Source organism: Adelges cooleyi, unplaced genomic scaffold (assembly GCF_023614345.1).
Source record: "Adelges cooleyi isolate 19-005CV unplaced genomic scaffold, UGA_ACOO_1.1 ACOO_flye_CR_arks_rails_tigmint_CR_PRNA_574, whole genome shotgun sequence".
Classification (NCBI taxonomy): domain Eukaryota; kingdom Metazoa; phylum Arthropoda; class Insecta; order Hemiptera; family Adelgidae; genus Adelges; species Adelges cooleyi.
In genome coordinates, this window is record NW_026096268.1 from 10,571,579 (window position 1) to 10,590,498 (window position 18,920).

An 18,920-nucleotide genomic window follows, 5' to 3' on the forward strand; every position below is an offset into this window, starting at 1 on the left:
TCAAATCACAAATTACTATGTGGCTCATACATACCATATTTTATCAATCAATATTGTCTTAGATATTGAGGAATAAAATTTAATATAAAAATGATTACATTAAAAAATTACTAAACTACTCACTCGAGTATAGTGCTTTCTTACTGTGCTGGTTTATGATAACAAAAAATAAATATTTGTTAGGATGTACCATACAAATTGTTTGCGGTCCATCGTAAAACAACTTTTTCTAAAAAAATACTCAATTTTCTAAGCAGCCGTATTGTGCAAGTAAAATGGAAAATGTATAACATTTGACATACTTCCATACATCATAGATAAAAATGTATTCTCAAAACAACAAAAATTTTAAATGATTTAAAATAAATAAGTATTGTAGTGTTGAAATCTAAACAGCACTCATTTATGGACTTGTACATATAACTTTTTTTTTTTATTGATACAACACAAAAGGTAGCGACAATAAAATAAAGAAATAAAATGCCAAATTTTTTTGTAAGAAAATCTTTTATTTGATTTTTTTTATTTATAAACTTTCTTTCGTTTTATCACAAAAAAAAAAAAAAAAATGTCAAAAGATACTTTAAAAATAATCAACTTAAAAAAAAAATCAGTAAGTTCTTATACAATTAATTTTGTAATTTTTCATGTTCAACTATACAAAACAAATATAAAATGTTACTTAAAAATGAATCATGAAATGTTACATTTCATTTTTAATAAATTATGATTTTTAAAGACTTTTTTAGAGCTTTTTAATATGTTTACTGATATGACTTGAATCAATATGGACAACACTGTAAAGGCACCTTCGTGACTTTTTATAGTAGTAACACTACACAGCAGTTCATACAAAGTGGGTTTTAGGTCAAGTTTAAAAAACACGACCCAAATAAGTGATGCCATTGTCTCGACTGGTCCCTTGAGCGAGTTCCATGAAACCCATTTTGGTGTAGACTTCTATTGTTTGCCGCTCTTTTGATCTGACCGGCAGATGCACGCCAAATGAACCTAAACAAATAGTTAAGCAAATGTGTTACGATCGGTAAAACAACACTTATTACGTTTATTTATATTTCTGGATATAAGTTATTGTCCAGATAACTGTTAGTTAAGATCAACTGTACCATTCGCTCTCAAAGCCGCCAGAAGACATATAATAAGTCTTTTCGAAACCGACGAATCGTTATTGACGGGCAGAATAGAATAAGTCATCACAGACTTGTGCTGTGACAGAGCTGAAGATTCTGGCAACTCATCGTTGGCATCGAACATGTGAAACCAGTTGATAATCTCCTAAAAACAAATTGTAATCATTTATAGCCGTGTGTAATTTAATAACCATTTATAACCGTGTGTGTTTTAATTTAATATATATATATTTTTAACGTACATCGAAAGCCGATATTATATCGTTGTTTGAACTTCTAGTCGACATGGGATACTTAGAACACATTTCTGGTAGCCAAGACACTTGAAGTTTTTGATAGAATTCTTTTGCGTCTAATGCGGCTAACGCGTACCCGATAACCGTGCCGTTGTCCTCGATGACGAAACAAAACTCGGGACTGAACGTCAAAAAGGCTCCGACGATTCTAAAAAATATGAATGAAGTATTTTGGTTACGTAACACACAACACACTGGCGTAATGAGAAATACAGATGATTACAATAATACCTGTCTGGAATCAAATCCGGGTGGTCGGACTTCTTAATGCTGTTGTCTTCGTTGACCGTGTAACAGGTACACCGGCATATGTTGTAAACAGCAGACTCGTCGTCAAACGTATAAGGTCGCACGTTGTACATTTTGTTAGTCGGGATGTCTGGCGGTTTGTATATAAATAAATCGGATCCAGCGTCGACGGGCATTAATCTCTAAAAAAAAATGTGATTTTTACTTAGAAAAAACAATAATCCATCGGTTTTATTTGTTTTTAAATAATTGCTCACTTGTAAATCGGCCACTAAACCACCTCTAAACACCCACGGTTCTTGATCGCCGCTCATGAAACTTTCTTTCCATCCTTTGGAAAACCCTAATAAATCATAACAAAACAAATTATAGATAATACTTTACACGAGTACGATAAATGTCGACGATACAATATTAGAAAGCTACGACACATAAACGAAAACGGTTCTCAAACAAAATATAATATTAATCATCTTACATGTCTAATGTCAGCCATTAAAAAAAAAAAATTAATTGCTAAATGAGTTTAAAAAAAAAAAAATTTTAAAAGCCCAATCTGGATCAATGTGTAGCATTATATTATAACAAAAGCAAGACAGAAGAAAAAAAATATATACAAAGGATGGATCGATTATAAAAATTTTAAGCAGCCGATATGTGTTCGGAAAAATAGTTTATAGGTGACCCGTTTAGTAAAAAAAATGCATAAGTCAACTTACAGTGAAAACACTAATATTGTTGTTTTATTTGACCAAGATTGAGTTCTATTAAAGATAAAAAAAATTACAAAAAGCAGACTCTGGTAGTTACTGTAATAGAATTACTTTTTTTTTTTTAATAACGTGTTACGTAATTTCAACTCTTGTACTAAGGTAATTGTATAAATAACCTATTATACTAATGACTTTTGTTTATGTTTATTAACTAAGTTCTGAAACACTAAATTTAAAAAAAAAAACATCAGCTTTGATTATTTAGAATTAAAAATCTATAAAAAGTAATGACAAAATAATTTTAGTTTAGAATGTTGCAATTTTACTCGAATTCATACATTTTTATTTAGCTCATCTTCTATAAACAATGTTTTTAATTTTAAATAATATTTTGTTAAAATAAATTTCCATTTGTTTGTTTCAAACAAATGTATAATCAATTTTATTATTCAAATAAAAACTTATTTGAATGTGTTTTTGTTTAAATAAATTTTAATTTTTAATAATTTGTTGTTTTCTGTTTAAATAATGCTCGTGTTTGCTATGAAAATATAACGTAACAAGTAAAGTAATTTCCATTCCATCACAAAAGCAACGTGTTCAAGACTTGGTCAATATGTATAAACCTATACAGGGTCTTTCAATTATGTTCCAACAATAAGAAACTATGTACACAAATTTTTAACAAATAAAAATATATATATATATAAATATATAAACTTCTACTTACACGTGTATGATCCGAGAGTATAATTGATAATTGACTGAGGGAAATGACCAAGAGCTATAAAAAATTATATTTTATAAATAAAAATATAATATTTGACTAGCGTAATCATATTATATATAATAATTTACTCACAAAGCCATTTGATGTAAGAATTTAACAGCGACACAACGCAACGTATGTCCCAAACGTAAGGATATAAGTCGTGGACCAGTTCTCGGTTAGCACTGTAAGCGAGTCTTTGAAACAGCTCGTTCACTTGTTCGGACAGTTCGTCCATTTTTCTCGATCTATTGAACCACTCGTCTACCTGAAAATTAAATAAATTCTCATTACGTTGACATCAGTGTTGAAATCAAACAAACTAAGTTCCACGAGTCTATTAACAAGTTTTTATTTTCAGATTACCAATTGCTGCGATGAATCTTTCGAGCTCAACCCGTGCTATGCTTCCGCCGAGTGTAAAACACACCACACACAAGCGCTTTAAATAATTATTCTTATCGTAGATTTTTCTTACCTCTGGTTTAGATTCGGTCGCATTGTCTTTTTTTGACTTTCTTATATTCTCTTTTGAAACTAAATAAGCGTTACTTTTGAGCCAATTAAATTCTTGTAAATACTGAACACTTTGAAATCCATGCTCAAACGGCAAATAAAACAAATCACACAACAGCAACAAATCTCCTTCGGTCAGATCCCTTTATATATATATATATGTATAATAAAATAAAATTGTTTTCAAAAATTGGTAGTATTAAAGAGGATTTGTTTTTAAAATGCGTAACTGATAATTACAAAAATTATTTACTTTTCATATGAATGTTTTTGATCTTGAACAACGTCGATAATCATGTCTACACTGGGGCTTGGCGTTTCTACTTGCATGGACACACTCTGAAACAATTTGAACGAATAAACCTAGTAAAAAAAAATAATAATATAATAACTAGAAATATATTACTACGTACAGATCCGTTGTCAGTGTTCATGGCAGTGTCCGAACTTTGTGGCGATGGGGCCGGCGACGACATATTACAGTCCATGGGTTCACTAATGACTTTGTTTTCAGAAACTAAAGAGTTCATAATTACAGTGGGTGGATTGATGGACACCGCAACTGCAGGTTGTAGTAAGGTGGTGGAGTTGCCGTTCACAGAAGGCGTTGATATCGTCTCGACATTATTGGTCGTACACATAGGCAGAGGAGTCGTGGACGTTGAAGTCGTTATGGTGGTCGTCGAGGTGGCCATGCACGTGTTGAACGAAGGCAACGGAATGGCAATGGGAGACATAATCGACAAAGTGGGCTGCGGCTTGCTTATAGGCCCGTGGGCTTGTTTTGGTTTTCGAAATTCTTCTTTCCATTCTTTAATGGCGACACGCAACGCTCTCCTTGCATGATAAATATTGTCCGGCAGATCGACAACACCTTCTTCGTCACTTTCAGTTTCCAATTTCATGCTCTCATCTAATCATTATAAAAGAAATCAATTAAAAATTACACATCACTAATAAATGTTTATATTTTTAAATCTTTTACACATTTCATTCAGCATTTTAGTGACATTTTCAACTTGTTTTGAAAATTGTGACTTGTTGAAATATAATTAGATATAATTTAGTAAGTCAGAAAATATTGACTATATAGAAAACACGTCTATAATAGTCAGAATACTAATAAAAATAAACAAGTGTCAGTTTTAATGATTACAAAATATATTACAATAGGATTGTAAAATTTAATTATGTATCATAAAAAGCATTAAAAAAAAATCATGTAATTAAAAACGAGACAGCTTATAATTTCATTTCAGTTCTTTGGTCGTGCGTAACGAACTTGCTCGTTTATCTTATATTCTGATTAAAATATTTATATTTTGTAATTTTGAACACTTACTGTCTTGTGTGTTTGACGGATCGGAATTGCATTTACTCCATTGGGCTAAAGTATTAATGGCTATAAAATTGGCACCGTATTCACAGTTTGGATTAGTCAGCACTCCTCTCAGTTGAGATATGAGGTCTGGAGATCGTCCTAGATAAGGTCCTAAAAATACCCGTTTTTGATCATAATCATTGGCATGCAAATTATCCCATATTACTGGGGGTCGTCTTAGTACTTCGGTGATCTCTCTTATCGACTCAGTAGTTAGCAAGCGCGATATTACTTTTTGTCCTAAAACATACGGATAATAACCCATGGTTACGGTGTAAATACTATTGTCTTGAAAATGCAATTTATAATTCAATTTACAGTAGCTAACCGGTCCACATAATGTCTATCTGAGGAGCCAACTTGGAGCCCAAGGTGTTTAGGTAGTCCGAGTTTTGAACGTTGGGCACAGCTCGAGCCGAACAATACTGCGTTGGGCATACCAAAAATTTGGGCTGACCAAGATGCTGAAATATCTCGTTTGTAATCGACACCTTAAATAAAACAAATATACTTATCACATTGACGCAACGATATTAATTACTATTTAGAACAACCCTTACAGACCGTAAACATTTTTTTATTATAATTATAAAATAAAAACCGAACCCTCACGACCGTGCCTCGCCGGTCTGTAACCGGTTACAACACATAAATATACAGGGTGTCCCGGAAAGTTCTACCGAGCTTCAAATGAGACATTTAGGATGCTCTATGGGTACAATAAATGGTATTCATTTTTTTTTTAATATTAAAATTATTTAAAATAGAACTCGTATCTCATTAAAAAATGGTCTTACGAAAAAAGTAATTTCAGATTTGAAATCAAGAGAAAAAATCTTGTTGAATTGATATGTAACATGATTTTTTGGTATCTGGCCACACATACGTCCACAGGGTGGCCGGCATGTGACTAAAACCAACATATGGCACGCGTCATATAATTTAATATAAAATAATACTAAGAACACCACTGACAATTGAGAATAAAATTCTAACCCAAAATGATGTGTCACATTTCATAAGTCGGTTTTAGTCACATGCCGGCCACCCTGTGGACGTATGTGTGGCCAGATACCAAAAAATCATGTTACATATCAATTCAACAAGATTTTTTCTCTTGATTTCAAATCTGAAATTACTTTTTTCGTAAGACCATTTTTTAATGAGATACGAGTTCTATTTTAAATAATTTTAATATTAAAAAAAAATGAATACCATTTATTGTACCCATAGAGCATCCTAAATGTCTCATTTGAAGCTCGGTAGAACTTTCCGTGACACCCTGTGTATATATAGTATTCAATATATCTACTGACCTGGGCATGAGCAAACGACTGAAACACTTCTTTGTCGGCTGGCGACATGTCCGGTTCTATGTCGTCGAATAATAACGCAAAGGCCTTGCAGCCGCATTGAGCCACTTGGTCTAGCTTTCGTTTGAGCGTGGACACTTCTTTCTGACTGCTGTAAGTCATGTCGAGACCAGGCGATAATGCATAATACAGGGTTACTCCACAGTCTCTGGCCGCGGCTATGAGACCGCCAAGTTGTTCCGCTTCTTCGACGGTGTACAAATCTCTCCAGTAAGCTCTGTGTTTGTAATCGTCCTTGGGCGCGTACACGTAACAACCTACTCCCCATTTTTTTAATCTAAAAAATAAACCCGGTTGTAAAAAATGATGCTAAAAAATTTTTTTTTTTAAAAATGTATTAACTAAAATAGTGGAAAAGAGCGTCTAATTTTTTTTCTTTTAATAAATATAAGCGTAAGAACACTGCACAGTATAATAAAGCATATTATATATTAAATAAATGAATACAACCCAAATTTGTTTATTTTTTTTTTTTTGTATCCGCACCAATTACTTTTTCCGATACTGTTATAATATATTTAATTTACAAGATGAAAACAACGAAAAATAATATAAATGAAACAACAAAAAAATATAAACTAAGCACAGCATGAGACTACTGTAAAAAAATGATGTGAACATTTTTTTAAAGTTTTTTTTTTTTGCAACACTTGTTAAATAAATTATTGATTTCACTAAATAAAACACTTTTAATGCAATTTAATTCACATAATTACGGCAAATATATGTAATAAAAAATGCTCAGATGTAGCGTTCGTAAATGCGAGGCATTAAGTATAATAATATATATATATATATATATATATATATATCTATATATATATATATATATATATATATCTATATATATATAAATAGTATTTAATCCACCGTTAGCGACCAACAAACAGCATAATAACGGGTAAACAACAATCACCACAGCATATAATAATATATATATATATATATATATAGTAATGAAACATTGCAGGGTTTCAGGCTGATTCGGTGCACATGGGTTTGACAGGGGTGAAACAGAGGCAAATGCGAGTGAGAGGTGACAGGTTAGAATATTGAATCCATTCACAAGTTTTGAGTAAGAGCAGCAGCTTAAGATTGATATACTGTACATTTTGTATACAAACTAGAACCAAAGTAATTTCATTATTAACTAACTTGGTTCCGAGTTGTGTTTTACCGTTTTACTTAACACAATGGCATGCTTAGCTATAATCAGACACAAAACAACTTCAACTGTTTAGATTCAAAAATATTATTTTAAAGACTGTATGCATTAGGGTAGGTAGGTATCGTGTTTTCGACAAATCATTTGAACAAACCAAATTGTCTCATTGCCCCGTTGGTTTGTTGCTTTTTTATTATTATTTTTTTGTTTTTTTTAAATTTAAAAGAATTATTTTGCATACAGTCTGTTGCGTATCAGCGTATACATTGGACGTTAGTCACCAACTAGATAAAACAGCAAAACCATAACAGGTATTGTATTTCATGGTACAATAATAATAATAATAATAATACTCCACTCCACGAATCAATATATAATACATAAATCCATAAAACAGGCGACTTGGAAAAATACGAACAACCTTTTCTATAATGTGAATAATAATTATTTCATGCGTTGAATGTTTTTTTAAATAATCAACTGTTTTACACTAGTCGTTTTGACTACATTGCACACTTTTGAGCAAGTAACTCTCGATTCTTTGGCAGCAATATTCTGTAAGATCAAATTTGAGCAAAAATTACTTTTTTAAAAATCTCACTTTTGTTCATATCAGAATAGCCACGGCCGAAGACATGATCCTTAGTTTTTTTTTGTTTTAAATATAGGTCTAACATATTATTATTTTTTTATCAATGTCTTTTAAAAAAAAAAAAAAAAATCATTTTAAACTAAGCGATTTCTCTAATAGACATAATTGTATAATTTCGTATTTAATTTGCAGAGTAAAAATATAATTATTTCATATTAAATTTGTCAGTTGCATACAATATATAAACATTATTTCTTAGATAAAAATATAAAAAAATCGCATGCAATAAATTTATCCGTTTAACGTTGACATGAAAAACACAATTATGCCATGTAGAGTAGAAATGCAAGTGACAAGATTATAATAATTTAAGTAGACAAATAATTAATTTATATCAGTCATGAGCATATTGTATCATTTTTAAATGTAAATATTTTTAGTGTCAAGCATTTGAGTTTTTATTATCCATATTATATCAGTGTCGATTACTTTTACACGCATCTTAAATGATTGCGACTGTAACAACATATAGAACGTTTAACAACAGCCATGCCTAAATAGAACCTAACCAGAAAAAAAGCACAGTAACATAACCTAACGTTATAAAACAATCTGTAACATTATTAATGCTATTATTCACATAGATGTTTAGTTAAAATGTTAACAAATATTCTCATATTACATCTAGTACACCTGATTAATACTTCATGCAAAAGAATATTTAGTAATACATAAAAATGTACAAGTAGTGTGTTTAAATGCAGTCAGCAAAAAGATGATAGTATTATATTAAAGACAATTTTATAATTATATTTAATGCGCAACCAGAAAGTAAAACAAAACCGTAATTGTTATCTTTTCAGTAATAAACTCCTCAGTTATCCAAGTCGTTGAATGCTAATTTTTTTTTGTTTTATGAAATGTATACCAATTATACGACATGGTAAAACTACACAGCTGTAATATAATAGAATATTAATACCTATATCAAGTAGTGCCTGTACCAATGACGCAGCAGCATTTTATTTGTATGTACACGGTATACAATTAGTTTTTAATAATCAATGTTATTATTTATTAATTTGATATCATATTATAATATCTGGTAAATTTAATTGAACAAAAATGTTTAAAAATCATTTTAAAATAGTCTTATGTATAATTTGTCCATACATTTTTATTAGCTTCTATGCAAAGCAGCCAAGAAGGTATTTTTTTTTAATGAAAACATTAGAGGTTTATTTTGAATGTAAAAAAAATAATTAAGTCTATTTATAAAAATTGTCATCTAATATATATCTAAATAACAATAAAATATATAAAAAGTTTAAAGCGTTTTCACAATGATATTGTCGTTTATCGCTACAACTACAACAAGATGATTCATGGTGTTAAAATTTAAATCACACTGCCTAAATATAGTAAAACCACGATAAATGAACAGAACTAGATAAAAATGTTTAAACTTACCACTAATAACAATAAACAACACTTAAACTCATGTCTAGTTGTATTTTTAAAAATGATTTTTGCATATATGTATCGAGTGCTTGGTATATAGTATGTGAGCTACTGTTTTCGATTTCTATTTTAATATTGTAATCATCGGCGGTGTAGTCGTAAAGGTATTCAATCTGTGTGTATTCAACTCCCACTTTACGATCTATGTATGGGTACACGCATAGATAGCAAAATGGGCAGTGTACACAGACAGCGTGTACACCCTATGAGACTACGCTACCGATTATATTGTAATAATGTATTATTATTATTATTTTACAGAGAATAGATTTCTACCTAAACACTCCAAAACAAGAGGTTGTCCGCTTAAAACAAACGTTGATGACAGGCATTGCAAATGATAACGTGGTAGTTGTAGGCTGCTTGTAGCAAAAACATTGACACTTCAACCCTTGTTACGGAGACAACCAATAAAAGAAGCTAGATATGTTTGTTCATGTATATGAGTTTTGCTAAAAAAACAGATAGTCGAAGCCAGTGCAAGGGTAGGTACACACGATGATAAAAAATAAAAATAAGTCTAGCTTAGGTATGCCACCTTTATTAAGTACAAGCTACTTTTATATTCACAATAAATATTTTTCAAAGCATTTTACTATAGAAAAAAAATTAGCCTTAATTCTACCATAAGTAATTGCAACATACATATAGGCCTAGATAAAAAAAAAAATGTTTATATATCATTTTGTAAATAGCCAGTAACCAAGATAAATGAATGGCTAGTGTAAGCTTTATAGCCTTTATTATTGTTTAACAGTAAATTCTATTTTAACTAAAATATTTCCACACAAGCTGAACTCCAATCCCATAATTTTTCAGTGTTCATATTACAGTTTAGTTAGTACGTTTAAATAATAATAATAAAAAAAAACACAAGGTTTTCATAAAAAAAAAGGAAGCTTGGTGGGCATTATATTGGCAGAGCAGTGTTTTTTTTTTATTGCACATGCACAATAAGTATGAAAAAAATATTAGAAACATTATAGTTGCTAGAGATTACATTAAGGATTGGAATTGGAATGACATTTTTTCAGTTGAAAAAAGAGGTAGTTGGCTTTAAATCTAAATTACATCAATGTAGAGGCAATACCTGTTGTTATCACAATAAAAAAAAAAAAAAACCTTAAATTACAAATATTATAAATCTATAAAGGTATTTGTAAGACATTAAAAAATAACATTATTTAAGTTATTTAAAATCCAAAATACTGTTAACAACTATATTTTTTATAACAATAGTAAAAAAAAATATCCAGAACATGTATGTTCGACAATTTTTTTAAAAATAATATTTTACTTTAAAGTTTACAAAATGTATTATTCCTTTAATCACTTAGTTATACAAACATTTAATTCGCTTCAAAGGAAAATTAAATTTAAAACAATAATTAATGGACTCAAATCACTAAACCATGTCGTCAATGCAAAAAAAAATAGTTATGGTTAAAAAAATTACTGAGGCCTGAAAGCGCTTATATAAGGAACTATACGATACAATAGTTTAAATAATTATGCATTACAATAATAAAATAATATGTACGATGATAAACAATAATAAAGGTAGGTTAAATTTAAAACTACAATAACTGGTTAAAAGCTTGATGATTAAAATTGTAAGCGATACAACTCAATTAGGTAATAAAATAACATAATAATAATAATAATTGTTAAAAACACAAAGTCTACAAAATGGCATAAATAAGATAACCGTATTATTCAAAATAACTCAAAATAATGACTAATTATTAAAAATAAATAGGCCTCGTAATGAGAAAAATTAGTTTTCATCGTAAAAGCTATTACACGAAAATAAGTAATTAAAATGGTTTGGTACCAACAGTAAGAAAATATCTATCTTAAATAAATTGAATGCGTACAACCCACATATTGTTGACGTGTTAAAAACAAATGTAAATCCAAAATTGTCAAGCGGTTTTCATTTTTTTAAAAGGTTGTTGTACCTCGTCGTCGTTTTTATTATTGATATTTCCGTTTAATGCCGCTGGATTTATATTACCGTTGATGTTACTGTTATGAATGTGATGCTGTATTTGCGCAGCGATAAACTGTTTCATAGAAGGTGATGTCATCAAATTAGGATTTGGAGCCAATTGCGGCGCTTGAAATGCAGCTAATGGTGGAGGTGGCGGGCGCATTGCAATTAATTGATTGAAAACGGCCGCGAATGCCTGGTGTTGTTGCATCTGAGCCTGTTGTGTAGGATCTTGCATTTGACTCTGTACTTGAGCCTGTGATTGCGCTAAATGAGCTTGAGCTTGACTCTGGGCTTGCGCCAATTGGGCTTGTTGGTGTTGGTGCTGTTGTTGTAATGATTGCTGTTGTTGAAGTTGTTGTTGCTGTTGTGGTGACATGGCGAGTAACTGATGGAACGCGGCCAATTGCTGCGATTGTAATTGAGTCTGAGTAGTCGGGAGTTCTGGTGTTTGAGATTTTTGAGGAGCAATAGGTTGTTGAGATTGCTGCTGAGGTTGTTGTTGGGCTACCGTTTGAGGTTGTGGCTTGGGCATAGCAGACAAAGTCGTAGTCGACGAGGTGGGAGGAAAATCAGCTGCCTGAGGTGGGACAAATTGAAAAAGTTGCTGATAAGCTGCAGCCGCACTCGGTTGAAACATCGGTAACCCCGCTTTATCGCCAGTCGGTCGTTTGAAAGGCATCAGTCCGGGCAACGACAAATTTTCATAATAGAACGGTGAGATTTTACTTAAATCCGGAGTAAGTTCAGGAGCTTGTAAATTCTGCGGTAAAACCGATTGCTGCATTGCCGCCGCCATTGTTAAATTATTATGATTTGGAGCAAAAAACTGAGTTAAAGGATTCATGAGTGGATTCGAATGGTTAAAATATGGGTTAAATGTATTGCCGATTTGAGCGGTCGGCAACTGGGCTAAATACGCTGGGTTTGGCATAGGAGTAGCGACTTGTCCCGGAACCATAGGCTGATTAGCTACCAAGCCCATTTGTTGTACTAAAGCGTTTTTAAGAGCGAGGTGATTACGACCGTTTATTAAAAGTTGGTCTTTTAAATGTTGCGGAGGATGGAAATATTTACAAGGCGGTTTCGTTCTATTACATCTCCCTTTGATACTATCATAGCATGCAGTGACTTTGCCGTTTTGAACATCGACATTAGCCGCTGGATGAGCAAATTTGCATTCGGTATCGCTACGAGAGCACTTGTTACGTTGAAACTCGCGGCATACTTCGAGTTGTAGCCATCGAGAATCTTTTCCATTCATAAGGCTGTTCATGTTGACTACAGCCATTTCTATGTTGATGTATTTATAAAAGTCTTGGTAGATTGTCTATATATATATTCTTACTATAATGTAGTCCACTTATAACATAGATAATATACTAAGTATAAAAGTACAAATTTCAAATGACACTTAGTTTAGTGATTTGTTTGCCCACAAAGGATAAGAATTTATTTTGAAATGTTAAGTGTTTGAAAAGATCCACTATAATTTTACACTCTATATTATCAATAATTAAATATATTGAAATATTTCTAATGAAAAAGGAGTTATGGTAGACCTACTTATAACTAGATAAGATAAAGGTAAACACAATTAGCTTGCAAAGCGAATTAACAAAACAGCTTGGAAAACTACTCACTTTTGAAACAAGTCTTTACGTTGTTCAGTAGTCCACGGTCTTCCGTAAAATCCTATAATAGCAAAAAATAAATAAAAATTTTGTTATTCTATTAAATATTGGATAGCTTTTTACGATTTGGTCGACTGTCACTTAGAATACTTTTAATGTGATAAGTTTACATGGTTTTTTAATCGTAATATCAATATTTGAACATTGGGACTAAAGAGACAGATATCAACTTTAGAACAAATTGAACAAGAATTTTTACTCATTGAATTACTTATGAAACATAAACCTGTTTTTATTTAAGAGTTGTCATTTGATTTATATAAAACGACCCATTACTCGGACAATTAGGTAATGATAAAAAAACGGTAATCCCATAAACAAACACAATACACAAGTGGATTTTATAAATTAAAAACTATAAAATTGAAGAACTAAGAAAAAGGTAAATTATAATAAAATGTCTACTAGGCAGAGCGTTTTATTAACGTGAAACTATTATCATCAATCAATAGAATATAATTACCCTGTAGGATTACAATATTATTATTAATGGAAATACAAAAAACAGCTTCTGTGGCTAACGTGTACAACAAGCAATTTAGTATAGGCGTTAATATTGTACGACAAGTGCGATTGTGTGGCTTTGGATTTTTTTTAGATATTAGATAGGTAGTAACTATAATATTACTATATAGTACATTTTTTTTGTAATAATTTATTATTATATTCACACGACGGGACTTGGTCGTTATGTGGACGTCGCCAATTTTATTTCGATCGCTATGGAGAGTTGCGCGTGCCAAGCGAAGCATATAGTTTTATGGTAATTAATATGTCACCCGTACCTTCGACAACACCACAAATAAAATTGTCATTCGGCGAAACGTAAGAATTGTCAGCCATCTTGGCGGCGACGTCAAGACGGAAAGCGTTGTTGATAGCTGCCGTTCCCAGTGCGGCTGGCCTGGACTCCGGTCACGATGATGCGATTCAATATGGGCGTCGTGTAGTCGGCTGCACACAGCACTTCCCGTGTTTCTTCTTCTAAACTATTATTATTATATATAATATGTTGCATTTAGCGTGCGGACACAACGATTTGTTAATAAATAAAAAAAATAATAATACAATTATTGGTATATATGTACATAAAACAATACGTTTCAATCGGAAAATCGGACCGTGTTCCGCCACAAACGATCGCGGTAATATTATTGCGATGATCAAAATAATATATAGGTATTGTATAATAATTAATAACGAACGGCGATTGTCTCCCGAGTGGAAGTCATAAATTACAAACAGTAGTACTGTAATACAACTAATTATTATTGGTAAAACTATTCACGGACCTGATCAGCTCTTGAAGTCTGTAAAACCAAATAACAAGCACGCACCGTGTTTCGTTTGGCGTATAATTTACGATATTATTATTGTAAGACCGTGGCGGAGAACAATGGAACGTTTTACAAAAATACAATATATACCCACGTATTTTTTAACGGCATGGTTGGTACCGCCGGTTTGTCGGCAGTTCACCCGCCACGATGCTGCCAACCTTGCCGCGTGGGCCACGGCTGTTCGTTGTTGGTACTCGCCCAGGAGCTGATCCGAGATAACATCACAATAGTAGTGATAAGAAACAACGGAATCAATTCAAATTTTTGTCAAATTATTATTATTTCGAATTTGCAATCAAAACTTACTACTTAGTCTTGTTTTTAATACGACTATAGGTATTTTGTATATAATAATCTTAGTACAATACTATATATATGGTACTAATTGATCAATTGACGTTGTTTATTGAATTTGCTGCAATTGCGATAACTGATATATTATAATAATCAAACGAGTAGGTGATTTTGTCGAAAAATTGCATCGTCTGACTTTCCGCAACAACTGATTCAATATTACAATGTCGGCCGACATAAACGAAATTAATAAAAAGTTCACTGATTTTTACTTACCCAGTAAGTTTGAAGAAGATTTAAACGACGATGTGAAAACCGCCAGTTCAAAAAGAAAATGCATGTATCAAACTTACCTTTTTGCAAACTCTTTGTAAGTGATAATTAATTATTATATCGCAATTATTATTGATTAAAGCAACATTCATTGAACTAAAATCATGGACTAATGTTGGACTAGGTAAACTTAATACTTAATTGATATTTTTATTTAAGAGGAGAATCCAACTGGATATGGAGTCACATGAAATCTGAGTTGAAATCTTATTCAAATCTGGTTGATAACAATAAGGGCATCAACAACTTCATGACGTCTATAGAAAAGTTAACAGCTGGTTCAAACAGTAAGTTTATTTATAATTGGAGTACTTTTGGTTAAAAATTGGAATGACACAGTCTACCAGAAGTGATTGTTTTTTAAAATTATTGAACGTGTGATTTAAAGAAATGAGAAAGATATATTTTATATTAGAAGAAAATTTGAATCTTAACCAACTTAACAAAAAATTGTTATAATAATTCTGTTATGTTTTTTTTTTATTTAGAAGCCAAGTCCTGGAAGTTGAAATCTGATATTGACATAAATTACGCTGTTGATGTATTCAAAAAATCAATCAAGTGTCCAGACCCTAAGACTTGTAAGACTGAAGAAGATAATGATGTTTATTTAGATTGTTCTAAATCTGATGAAGTTATCAAAGTTTCCAACAATATTCAAAATAAAAATGTGATGCATCAAAATAGTATTAAAGAAATACCAAAACCAATAGGTAAAATCTAAAGAATTAGATTTTAAGAATAATTTGTTGTGTGAAAAGTGAAAAAGGATTTCTTGTCGGCATTTTAAGGAAGTTCTATTTTCTGAATCGGTTGATTTTTTAGCAAAAATTATATTTACAACTAAGAATAGTTTACTAAAGTTTTGGTGTTTTTCTCAAAACAAACTTTGTCGATAAAAGGTTTATTTTGGCTTTCCACATCACATTGTTGACTTATGTAATTTGTATTAATGTAATGCTTATTTTGGTTATTGATTTTTTAAATAGTCAATCCCACTTGTCAAACTTCAAGTAACGATTTTCAAAAACACAATTCGTTCAATGGTAGCGACAGTCGAAAAACTGCTATGAAAACTCCATTGTTTACTGTACAGCCTTTAAATAATAGAAAAAGAAGGTAATTTTTGGTAATTTAAAATACATGTACATGTTTTTATATTTTTTTGAAGACAAAATATTGTAAATTATATTATGTTGTTTATTTAGCAAATTTGAGGACAATTCCCCATCAAATTCTCCACCTAGTCATAAAACTAAACATGAACCAGAACCTCGAGTCAACCAACCACAATTCAGTTTTCACACGGCAAAAACAGAACTGGTAATATAAAAATTAAATGACCAAAATATGTAATATAATGTTCATTATTATGGTTTTATAGCATATTCAAGTTAAAAAACAAAACAATCATACTTCTGGTACTTCAGAAACATTGATAAAAAAATCTCTCGGCGTAAATAAATCTCGCAGCGTTGTTAGTAAATTTGTTAACCCATCAGCTGATAATCAAAAGTAATTATGTTTAAAATTTTAACAATGTTATAATTGACTACTTTTTAAACTTGAAAAAAAAAAATATAAGTTAGGTAGTTTTATAATATGTTAGACTAAGTTAATAGTTCTCGTGAAGTGAACTTGACAATATATTCTATGAATCTGAAGCTAATAATGTCGTCATTTCATTAGCAATCAGACTAAAGATGAAAAATATAACGAACCGAGTGCGAATGAAAACTTTGAAGACAACCCCTATTTAAAAAATATTGATCCTAAAATGGTTGAAATGATTAAAAATGAAATAATTGAATGCAAAACTCCAATTACGTGGGACGATATATCTGGCTTACAGTTTGCTAAAAACACGATACAAGTAAAAACAACAATACAGTTAATATTATTAACAATTATGATTATATGAAAATCTTAAATTATCAGGAATCCGTCATTTGGCCACTGTTGAGACCGGACATATTCAAAGGTATCCGACGACCTCCCAAGGGAATTTTGCTTTTCGGACCGCCCGGAACTGGAAAAACCCTAATTGGTAACAGGATGTGTGTCAAATGCATTGTGCTCTGTATTTAATTGTTTATGTTTTTTTTTCCGTTTTAGGTAAATGCATTGCGTCACAATCGAATTCAACATTTTTCAGTATTAGTGCGTCGACCATAACTTCCAAGTGGATTGGAGAAGGTGAAAAATCTGTCCGAGCTTTATTCGCTGTTGCCAGGTGATATTAAATAATTAAAACTGTAGAAAAGAATGTGCAAAAATTCCAAAAAACATGTTCACAACTTATGTGTTTTCATGTGATAGATGCCATCAACCGGCGGTAATTTTCATTGATGAAATTGATTCGTTATTATGCCAACGTAGTGAACAAGAACATGAAAGTTCTAGAAAAATTAAAACTGAGTTCCTTATTCAATTGGTTTGTTCCACAAAACGAGTATACTTAATACTTAAGTGTTACTATAATTTTTAATATGTTTTAAGGATGGGGCGAGCACTAGTGACGACGACAAAATACTAATAATCGGTGCTACGAACAGACCTCAAGAACTCGACGAAGCAGCGAGAAGGAGACTAGTAAAAAGACTGTATATTAGGTTACCCGATCTTCAAGTAATTATTATTTTTATTAGTTGATTTGAACAAAACGTTTTTAAACAAGCAATAAGTAATTCAGTTGAAATAAAGCATATTCAGTGATGTAGTTATAATGGTACATATTTATGGCTACACGGTCGAGTACAACGCTGTATGTAACACGTAATGAAAATCTGCTTGTATTGTTTAAGGCCAGAAAAGACATGATAAAAAAATTAATAAGATCGGAGAATCACGTCTTAACAGAAGACGATTTAGAGAAAATCGCTTCTATGAGTGATGGTTATTCCGGAGCCGATATGAAAAGTTTATGCCAAGAAGCATCCCTCGGACCCATTCGGTCGATTAGCTTTGAGATGATAAGCAATATACAAGCCGATCAAGTACGTTGCTTCAAATCTGTATTTAAAAATAATAATTACAAAAAAAAAAAAATTGTTTTAATTCCTAACAGGTTCGTCCAATTGACATAAGAGACTTTTTGTCTGCATTGAAATCTGTTTTGCCTAGTGTATCCTCTGAAGATTTAAATCACTATGTGACATGGAATGAGAAATTTGGATGTAGTGATAAAAGTAGTTAAATTTATGCATTTCGATTTTATATTGTACAAAAATAAATTGTATTATGTAATTATTTGCAATTATGTTAGGTTGAGCTATTTTTATCATTACATTTGATTTTTTTAACCAGTTTTTAAAAAATTTGTAATGCCTTTTTAATATGCTATAACTAAAAAAGTGTTTAATATATTGTAATTCCAATAGCTATACAGTTATTTAGATAAATATATTTTTTTGGTATTTTTGTAATGGCTAAGTTGTTGATTTTATTTTTTATTAAACTAGTTGTCTTGATCTAAACTGTTTTAATTTTTTTATTTCTTTTAAAAGATCATATGAAAAAAGTTAGTGACTCCAGACAAAA

At 31.1% G+C, this 18,920-nt stretch overlaps 2 protein-coding genes across 6 annotated transcripts; one reads left to right on the plus strand and one right to left on the minus strand.

Moving 5' to 3' along the window:
• Positions 1-613: 613 nt before the first annotated feature.
• On the minus strand, positions 614-14,822 carry LOC126843749 (protein O-GlcNAcase). Of its 5 annotated transcripts, none has more exons than XM_050581477.1 (16): positions 14,706-14,822; positions 14,199-14,402; positions 13,363-13,414; positions 6,392-6,725; positions 5,404-5,566; positions 5,037-5,315; positions 4,108-4,607; positions 3,948-4,033; positions 3,657-3,837; positions 3,272-3,446; positions 3,140-3,193; positions 1,954-2,039; positions 1,679-1,878; positions 1,394-1,595; positions 1,128-1,296; positions 614-1,011 (listed from the first exon to the last, which is right to left on the minus strand). In XM_050581477.1, the coding sequence occupies exons 2-16, from the start codon at positions 14,254-14,256 to the stop codon at positions 875-877; spliced, it is 2,676 nt and encodes an 891-aa protein (XP_050437434.1). In that variant the 5' UTR covers positions 14,257-14,402; positions 14,706-14,822; the 3' UTR covers positions 614-874. The 5 variants fall into 5 exon arrangements, with proteins under 5 accessions (XP_050437434.1, XP_050437436.1, XP_050437435.1 ...); XM_050581479.1 differs by having other exon boundaries at positions 14,199-14,397; positions 14,706-14,816; XM_050581478.1 differs by having other exon boundaries at positions 14,502-14,795.
• Positions 14,823-15,019: 197 nt separating this feature from the next.
• Positions 15,020-18,729, plus strand: LOC126843750 (fidgetin-like protein 1). Its single transcript, XM_050581480.1, has 13 exons — positions 15,020-15,417; positions 15,540-15,667; positions 15,869-16,093; positions 16,370-16,499; positions 16,589-16,703; positions 16,765-16,895; positions 17,070-17,253; positions 17,319-17,427; positions 17,496-17,613; positions 17,700-17,814; positions 17,880-18,008; positions 18,185-18,376; positions 18,448-18,729. The coding sequence occupies exons 1-13, from the start codon at positions 15,272-15,274 to the stop codon at positions 18,574-18,576; spliced, it is 1,851 nt and encodes a 616-aa protein (XP_050437437.1). The 5' UTR covers positions 15,020-15,271; the 3' UTR covers positions 18,577-18,729.
• Positions 18,730-18,920: the final 191 nt, after the last annotated feature.